General features: G+C 25.0%; 1 protein-coding gene across 1 annotated transcript in view; it reads right to left on the bottom strand.

The window, feature by feature from the left end:
- Positions 1 to 2,445: 2,445 nt before the first annotated feature.
- The window catches only part of LOC136090544 (uncharacterized), a 32,928-nt gene continuing 24,323 nt past the window's right edge, over positions 2,446 to 11,050 (bottom strand). Inside the window, exon 2 of the mRNA XM_065817321.1 lies at positions 2,446 to 3,064. Coding sequence (XP_065673393.1) covers positions 2,613 to 3,064 — 452 coding nt within the window. The 3' untranslated portion in view covers positions 2,446 to 2,612. The remainder of the gene's footprint in view (positions 3,065 to 11,050) is intronic.

Here is an 11,050-nt window from a genome sequence, read left to right as displayed (position 1 = left end):
CTAATGAAATTAATTAAACTCATAAACGAATATTTTGGATCACTGTTTTCTCTGGTTTATGTATTATCAAAAATCTTCCTAGAATACCGTCTACCGCTTGTTTATCATGACCTGTTTCTGCAACATCATCTTCTACATTCTTATCCTGATAGTCTGATTTCGTAACCTGATTTGTAACCGCAAAAAACTAGGGTAAATAGTTAGCATTTTAAATGTAACTTCATAAATCAAAATTAGAATTAAACAGAAGAACTTTACATATTGTGGACTTTCTAAAAGGAAGTTTCCGATATTTCCTTTACCATCTATGTTTATTTTTGACATTAAAAAATTAGTAACGTCGCGACATAACATATGCAATGGTTTTTACCTGCTCTGTTCCACCGATTTTCTTTAGCAAATGTAACTAAATTAACCCAAAATGCATCTAAAATAAAAAAATAAATATTTTGTTTAACCTCTTGATTATTGCAAAGATGAATACCTACTGTTACACAATCACACTAGCGTTTACAAAATGAAGTTAAACTGTTTATAAAACTTACGAAAGAAGTTCTTGTAGCAGGACTTTCATAACAAGAGACCAGCAGCTCATATTTTTTAACTGTGTCAATGTCGCCATCAATAATTTCTAAAACATCGGAGTCTATTGATTTGTTGGCATTTAGGAAGGCAGATTAGTAAAGTACTTTAGTAACTTCCATGAATTAAAATGGCGCACCCGACACTCGTTTTGGTTTCAGTTGTTGTAAGAAAGTAATTCTTGAAAACTCATTTAAGTCTAATTTAATTATTTAGCCAATAAAAAATAGTTTTTTTAACAAGTTTTTTATTTCGTTTTAATCATGCCTATTTAAACCGCTTGACTTAAGCTGTTATGTCCCAGTAAACACACAAACGTCTATTAAACGTCAAAACAATGTTTTGACAGAACGTTTAGATTGGATCAATTATCCGTTTAGAATGAAATCCAGATTAACTTCTCGAGCAAACGTCCATAAAACGTCTATATTCAAACGTATTTTAGGCGTTTATTACAGGATTATTATACGTATATAAAGCGTTTAGATTTTGTCTAATTTAAGTTTAAATCTAGTCATATCAACGTATATAAAGAGTTTAGATTTAGCCTAAGTAAACGTATGTTAAACTTTTAGATCTTGTCTAATAGTTTCCTTGATTTAGTTTACGTAGTTTCAATTTATTTAAGTTTTAAAACTAATATAAATTAAAATTATGTTATAACTTTTTAACTTTATATAAGTAATTAGAGCTATATAGGTCTTATTACATATATAATAGTTAAATATTTAGCATTTTAAGATTAATGAATCAAAATTGGAATTTCAAAGAACAACTTTACATAAAGAGAATTTTCTGAATGGAAGTTTCCAAAATTTCCTTTACCATCCATGTTTATTTTTGACATTAAAAAATTAGTAAATTTGCGACATATAAGCAGTGGTTTTTACCAGCTCTGTTCCACCAATATTCATTAGGAAATGTAAATAAATTAAGCTAAAATGCATCTTAAATAAATAATAAAAATTTAGTTTTTAAAGCCTTGGTTATTGCAAGATGAATACCTATCGTTTCCAAAATGAATTTAAACTGCTTAATAAAACTTATGAAAAAAGTTTTTGCAGCAAGACTTTCATAACGAGAGACCAGTAACTCATATTTTTTAACTGTGTCAATTTCGCCATCAATAATTTCTAAAACTTCGGGGTCCATTGATTTTTTGGCAATTAGGAAGGTAGATTCGTAAGGTAGATTAGTAACTTCCATGATTTAAATTGGCGCACCCGACACTTGTTTATTAGTTATTTATCAGTCGTTTTACATTTAGTTGTAAAAATAAAAAACTTTTTAAAAAACAGTTTTTTTTAACAAGTTTTTTATTTCGTTTTGATTATGCCTTTTTAAACCGCGTGGCTTAAGCTGTTAAGTGAGTATTCTGACCAATGGCTATACTACTATATTATAATATAATAAAAATTTATTAAACGTCGATTAAACGTTTAGAATAACGACTTATATTAGTCAATATTGTAAACGTTTGATCGACATTTGATCGACGTTTAATAAACGTATATATTAAGAGATTTCAAGCGTAGATTTTAAATCTATAAATGTTTACGTTTAATTAAGGTCGACTAAAGGTTTACAATATTGACTAAAGTCGATATTCTAAACGTTAGATCAACATTTAGTAAACGCATATTTAAAAAATTTTGAAATATACATTTCAAATCAAGCGTTGATTTTTAGTCAATAATAGTTCGCTAGTTAATAATTTTGACTAAGGATAAAACATAATGCAATTTTTAACTGATTTTGATAACTTTTTAATATAACTGTAAAGCAAAAAATCTTTGCACCCGAACGCATTATTTCAACTTTATATATAATTTTTTTCCAGCAAACATAACAAAAGAAAAAATCTAATAATGAAATAGTGATATATTAATTTATAAATATATTACTAAATATTTTTTTGCTGCAAAAAGATTCTTAAAAGAAATGAAAATAAAATGAAATATATGATAATTATATGATACATATATTAAATTATTTTCAATGATAATTCATATAATAAAATAACATGTCAATTATAAACAGGGTTTGCCCCAGCAATAACATCTTCCACCATTCATGTTATCGAACGAGCAGCGCTGTGTGTCATATACTCCAGCTGTCTTTGCTTCTTTATCGCGTCTTTCCCAATCTCCATTGTAGCAATTTTCTCCACATCCGCAGTGTGCAGGCCCTACGCAGTAACATCTACCTCCCCATGTGTAGCCGTAAGAACAGCGCCAGTCATACATATTAAGTTGGTTGGCTACATTATCTCGGTGAGCCCAATTGTTATGCCAGCACATTTTACCACAGCTTGATATTTTTCCAATCAATTTTTCTACAGCGGAGCCAACTATCAGTCCAGCTTGGACAAGATTTTGTATTTGCGATGCCGAAAGTTTTGCATCAGTTGAAGGAAAAAATAAACAGTTTATGCTCAATAAAATAAAAATCACGGATACAATCATTGTGAAGAATTCGTTTTCTAAAAATAAAAAGCATCATTCTTTTCCACAAATAAAACTATAGCTGGTATTATATTTGCATTGTGATATTTATAAACAAAATCATATGGAACAAATAAGAAATAATAATTTATTTTATAAAAAAAGTGTGAAATTTAGCGTTGCCTAATTTATGGACAATCCCTGATGCTAATACAATATACACTCAATACAATGCTAATACAGGTTATAGATACTAAAAGATTGCAAAAACGTAAGTTTGAAAAATTGTTCAAAATTGCTAAAGTAAAATGTGTATTAACGTAACGTAAAATGATAAAATAGATATAAAAAATCTTACTTACAACAGTTGCAGTAAGGTGAAAAAACGAAAGTTGCAGTAAGGTAATCTTACAAAGAGTACTAAAACAACTAATTAAAAAAAAATCACTTAGTTATATAAGAAACTATGATAAACCAGCTTGACATGAAAATCAAGTTATTTTTCCGCAGACACCTGTTAACATGTACTTAACTTAATTCAATGTTTATTCAATTTATAAAATCATATATTAATACAACATCTGTTATTAAATTAACACATTAGGTAGAGTTAAAAAAAGAAGTAGATATAGAAACTATCTTTTCACCATTCAATTATAAAACAATCAAAATATAGAAGTAAACACACCAGCTAATTGAAAAAAAGAGGTTGATATAGAAAAAGAAAAGAGGAAAATATAGAAACCATCTTTTCAGCATTCAATTGTAAAACGATCAAAATATAAAGTAAACACACCAGCTAATTGATGTTTATTTTCATAAAATTTTCAATTTCTACTAAAGGGCCAAAATTATGGAACAAAATATGAACTAATGAACTTAAAAAAATTGAAATGCTTAATGAGTTTAAGAACAGTAGTTCATTAAGCACTTTGCAAAGATATAAATTACAGTTATCAATTATCATAATTTAACCTGGTCTACAAACCCAAAAGATGTTAGTGTGACCATGGATTCTTAATTAAACTACAATAACTATGTTTCATCATTGTACACGCATCAAACATTTGAGGATATTTAATCATTAAGTGTTTTAAAGTCCACGATCCACGTGTTATAGTAAAAGCCTATATTACCGACATAAGACCGATTTTAGAATAATGCCATCCAGATTGGTTGCCAAACCGCACTGCAAAGACGTTTTACCAAGAGAATTGCTAACCTATATTTTTTCACTTAATATTTAAAATTTACTCTTATTTTTTTAGTTATGGTTACTGCAACCATTATCATTAACTTCTTGTTTGTTTATTTTTTATTATTATCATCAAAGTATGATTTTTAAATGTTTACTTAGTTTATGTTCTATGTGTGTATGCTTATTATTAGTCATATTATATTTAAAAACTGGTTTCACTTCTATGATCAGAATTCTGTTTGAGTGACACCATCCGTATCAACCATTTAGTAATTATTATTAAATATTTATAATTAATTTACTCATTATTACATGCAATAATTTAGATCACTCGAAGCATAACTGAAACATTTGAAAAAGCAGAACTTACTTTAGGCGTTTTTATTGACTTATCTAAGGCGTTTGACACAATTGACCATGAAATACTTTTTACAAAACTTAAATATTATGGTATTACTGGAAAAGCTTTAATGTTACTTAAAAGTTACCAAAAAAATCACAAACAATATGTCCACGTCGAAGAATCTTCTTTACCTTACTTTCTAAATACAATCTAACAACAATCATGTTTGCTGATGATAAATTATATATTAACAACAATCATGTTTGCTGATGATACTAACCTCTTCTTATCATGTAATAATAGTAGTAAACTTTTTAATGATATGAATATTGAGTTAACAAAAATCTCTAATTGGTTCAAATCAAATAAACTATCGCTCAATATTGAAAAGACCAAATGGACTCTTTTTTATCCATCATTTAAAAAACGTTTACTCCCAAGTGAAATGCCTATACTTTATATTGATAATATTCAAATAAAAAGAGTAATGTCTACAAACTTTTCAGGTATTATTATAGATGAAAATCTAACCTGGGAAAATCACATCAGAAACTTATGTAGTAAAATTGGAAAAAATGTTGGAGTCTTGTATAAAGTAAGAAGCGTTTTGAATAAATATCAACTAATTCAACTTTATTACTCTTTTATACATTGTCATATTAATTATGCAAGTATTGCGTGGGGAAGCGCTTACAAAAATAATTTAAAACCACTTTATTGTCAATAGAAGCACATTGCACAACTTATAAATTTCAAAGATTCTCTTACTCACTCAAAGCCTCTCTTAATTAATATAAATATTCTTAATATATATCGAGTAAATGTTTTTAATGTTCTTTGTTTTATGTTCAAGTGTAAAACCAACTTCTCTCTAACCCCCTTTCTTGATTTATATTCTTTAAAAGAAAAAAATAAATATTCTTTAAGAAGTTATAATTCTATTAAACAACCAATTATTCAAACAAACTTTGGTAAAACCTATATTTCATTTCGTGGAGCTTTCTTATGGAACAATATTGTGTTAAGAAATTTTGATTTTTCTCATGAATGGAGTTATTTTTTATTTAAGAGAAAACTTAAAGGAGTAATTTTTTCAATTGATAATATACTTACATACTTTTAAATGCTACTTAGCTCTTAAATACGTCAATATTGATTTATTTTATTCAATATTAATTTAAATTTACTACTTATATACATTTATTTGAATATAATTGAAGGTTGCATTGACTAAGATATTTGGTTTATATAAACTTTATTTTATTTACGCCATTATACCGAACGACTTTAAATGTAAATACAAATGCTGCGCTAGTTTTTGATCTTTATTTAAACTTGTATTATTAACTATGTATATATATTTCTTATTTTGTATATGTACTGCGAACTCTCTAAATGGTAAAAAAAAAAAAGTATATGCATACTTATGTATATGTGTTTATATGTATACGGATATATATATATATGTATTTATATGTATATGGGTATATATATGTGTTTATATGGGTATATATATGTGTGTATGTATGTATGTATGTATGTATGTATGTATGTATGTATGTATGTATGTATGTATGTATGTATGTATGTATGTATGTATGTATGTATGTATGTATGTATGTATGTATGTATGTATGTATGTATGTATGTATGTATGTATGTATGTATGTATGTATGTATGTATGTATGTATGTATGTATGTATGTATGTATGTATGTATGTATGTGTGTATGTATCTATGTATCCGGATATGCATGTGTGTGCGTTTGTATGTGTATGTAGATATTCATAAACCTTTATATCAGAAGAGTAGCATTGTACAGATGTATCACAGAAGAGGTAACATTATTACAGACAAAGAAAGAACATGAAATTACATTACAAGTATTTGATCAATATTTATCAATACAATAAAGATCAATACTATAAAACGAAAAAAGTAACATCCTAATTATTTATACTTTATTGTTGACCTTGTAGATATACTTTAAAGAAGAAGAAGAAGAAAAAAATGCAAAACATATGGTGAAATTAGTCGTAAATATAGAAAACGAAGTAGAAAAACTCAATTGAAATATCAAATAATAATCATTGAATGAAGATTACTTGAGCATATATTTTTATTTTAAGAAAGTCAAATTTATCTAAAAATCACAGACAAAAGTTGCATGAGTCGTTTGGAAGACTATTTAATTTCGTTGCAAGCCCTTTAACCAAGCTACTTAAAACTATAAAGAAAGAAATGTCTAAGTTTCAACAGCGGTTCTCTGCAACAAGACCTTAAGGTATTCTTAGAATGCCCGCGTTCTTATATTTATCCTTAACTTTTTCAAGTATAATAATGATTATATATATGTATATATATATATATATATATATATATATATATATATATATATATATATATATATATATATATATATATATATATATATATATATAATCATATATATATATATACATATATATATATATATATATATATATATATATATATATATATAATCATATATATCATATATATATATATACATATATATATATATATATATATATATATATATATATATATATATATATATATATATATAAATACATATATATATATATATATATATATATATATATATATATATATATATATATATATTTATATATATATATATATATATGTATATATATATATATATGATTATATATATATATATACATATATATAATCATTATTATACTTGTATATATATATATATATATATATATATATATATATATATATATATATATATATATATATATATATATATATTTATTAATCAATTATTTTTATTTACTACAATCTATCGAATTATAATTTTTTTTATTTTTATTATTTATTATATTTATTATTATTATAATATTATTGTATGATTTAAAAAGGAGAATAAAGATCTTGTTGTTGTTGCTGTTGCTGTTGTTAAATAACTTTTCACATTTAAATGGACTTAAAATTCTTGGTTTGGAACTACTAGAAATTCGTCGCCTTAAACAAGACATGATTACATAATACAAAATTCTGAACAATATAGTTTGCCTAAATAAATAAAGTTTCTTTTTAACTAATAGCTATATTTATATTTACACTCACAACTTCAAACTACGTAAACTTAAGTGTAAACTCGATGTCCGTAAATACTCTTTCTCACTCAGGGTTGTTAATATTTGGAATAACTTGCCGTCTGACGTCGTTAATACCAAAATTATCAAAAGCTTCAAAATTAAAATTAACTCAATCAACTTTGAAAAGTACGGTTCCGGCCAACTATTTTTGTTTTATATCTGTAGTCATATATATAATTGTGGTATTATATATAATATGTGGTATTGTATATAATATATATTTTGTAAGTTATCTAGCATATGTATTATGTGATTGTAGGGCACATTGTCAGAGTCCTTCATATTTTATGGACCTGCTTTTTAATAATATAATTTTTATTATACTTAATATTTTTTTTTTGGATTCAAATTTTTCTTAACCAATACAATACTAAAAGTTAAAGTAGGACATTGAGAACTATAGTTTCTATACGTTTTTTTTTTGTGTTTTTATTTTTGTTGTTTTTTTATTTTTTTATATTTATTAAGGGGCTTGGTGAGAAAACAAACTATGTCTTCTTCTTACCCCTGCTATTTGTTTTTATATTACGATTTATGACTTAAATAAATTTAAATTGCAAAAACATAAAATAAAAATAAAACTAACATAAAGAAAATAAAAAAAGTGCTTAATTATGAACTGTTATGTTGTTTTCGGAGAATTGACTTTTTATTTTTGCCATAAAAAAAAAATGACAACTTTTTGCGTAAATTTTTTTATTTAAAAAAAATGAGAAATTTGATAAGTTCGTTTAATTTCACTATACGAAAATCTTTTTAAAAATTATTAATGAATTTACTTTTTAATATTATTCTTTTTTAAGTTAAAAAACGAGTTTAATTTCTCAGTTTTGTAAAATACGCAAACATTCCAAAAGTTGAGAAGTTATATAGGTTACCATAAACTTCTAACAAAGAATTTAACGAACAGAAATTTTTTAATAAAAGAATATACCTAGTATCTAGAGTATGCTTAAAAACTTACTAACGGATGATTGCAACTGTTCCTTAGAAATATACTCAAGACTATGTTTTGATGAATTCGAAATTGCTTTCAAATCACTAAAAAAACGCCATTGGGGCTTATGGTGACATAACTTTCGAGTGTTTTGATTAACTTAAAGATATTCTTTTTAAAGTTTATGAACCATTTGTCCACCAAGACGTTTTTCCTGACCAGCTAAAAATTTCAAAAGTTATTTCGATTTTGGTGGTAGGAGACTGTTACAATATCAGTAACTATCACCCTATATTTATCATTTCTACTTCTTCAAAAACCTTAAAGGGTATTGTGTACAGTAGAGTACAGAATTATTTTGTTTCCAATAACACTTTATGTAATAATCAATTTGGTTTAGAAAAAATAGTTCCACATAACATGCAATCATCCAATTTGTACGAGAAAACTCCAATTCCTTTCAAAGATCTCAGTTTCCATAAGGTATTTTTATTGACTTGTAGAAGGATTTGATACTGCCGACCATGAAATCCAGCTCAAAAAACTAAGATACTACTGAATAAACTATATAACTACAAAATGGCTTAAAAGTTACTTATCAAACTGCAAACAACTTGTTTTTAATAAGAACTATAACCAAAGCCATCCTCCAAATATTCCCAAGGGTGTTACTCAAGGTTCTATCTTGGGTCCACTTTTATTCTTAATCTATATAAATGACTTAAATAAAGCCTCAAACTTAATGAGTATCATGCCTACAACATTAACTTATTCCAGACTAATAATGACATATCCACACTCTTTTCTACAATAAATGATGTACTTAAAAACATGTCTACTTGGTTTAAATGTAACAAATTAACTCTAAACATTAATAAAACCAAATTGATTCTTTTCCATTCGCTCTCCAAAAAATCGCTATTTGCTCTTAAAATTGCCAAAATATTTTATCAACGAAGTTAAAATAAAAAGAGATTTTGTTTTTAAATTTTTAGAAGTGGTTCTCAACGAAAATGTTACATGAAAACCACATATTTGCCAAAAAAATATCTGAAAGTAACAAAGTCTTATATAAATCCAGATCATATTTTAACAAAAAAACCTTAACCCAACTTTATTACTTATTTACACCTATACAAATATATATGTATATATATATATATATATATATATATATATATATATATATATATATATATATATATATATATATATATATATATGTATATGTATATATATATGTATATATATATATATATATATATATATATATATATATATGTATATATATATGTATATATATATTATATATATATATATATATATATATATATGTATATATATATATATATATATATATATATATATATATATATATATGTATGTATATATATATATATATATATATATATATATATATACATATATATATATATATATATATATATATATATATATATATATATATATATATATATATATATATATATTATTAAAGAGGATCTTATTAAAGAGGATCTTTAAATTAATGAACCAATAACCATAGAAAGAGCCCATCGAGTTGGAAAATTTGAAAACAAGCCGAGGACAATTATTTGCAAATTATTAAACTGGCAGAAAAAAGAAAACGTTCTGGCTAGGGCAAGAAATCTTAAGGGGAAAAATATTTTCATTAATGAAGACTTTAGTGAAGAAACTATGAGAATCCGCAAAGAATTATTTGAACAAGCAAAAATGCATCGAAGTCAAGGAAAATATGCAAAGGTATACAACCGCCTGATCGTAGGAGAAATGCCGAGTATAAGCAATGCCACGTCAAACAAAGATAAGTGAAAACAAATTTATTTTTATTGTATTTATTTTTTATATTACTTATGACTTTGATTAAAATTTTTTAAACGATCTAATAAGAAATGAGTTCAACTAACAAAAATAATATAACAATTAATATTGAAAACTTAGAGTCTCCAGTTATAAACTTTTTGAGAACTAACAAAAATGAATATAGTTTTTTGACTGAAATAAATATTAGTTGTCTCGACAACTAATACTATAAACCTGACGAGTTTAATAGAGAAAAAAACAATAAAGATTTTAGTATCTTAAGTATAAACATAAGATCAATGAATAAAAACTTTGAGGCTTTTAAACATTTTTATTACTCTATAAACTATCTTTTTGATGTTATATGTATCTTAGAAACTTGAAAAGATGCAAAATTGCCTTTGTCAGAAAATTCTTGGTACAATTTATCATCTTACAAAATAATAAATCAACCACGTGTTGAAGTATGGGAGGCGGCGTTGCAATCTATATTCTTGACAAGTTTGAATTTAAAGCAAAAAAAACTTTTTGTTAAGCAAACAAACATATCGAAACTTTGTATATTG

Source organism: Hydra vulgaris, chromosome 14, assembly GCF_038396675.1.
Source record: "Hydra vulgaris chromosome 14, alternate assembly HydraT2T_AEP".
In the NCBI taxonomy this organism is placed as follows: Eukaryota; Metazoa; Cnidaria; class Hydrozoa; order Anthoathecata; family Hydridae; genus Hydra; species Hydra vulgaris.
This window is presented reverse-complemented; position numbering and strand designations above follow the sequence as displayed.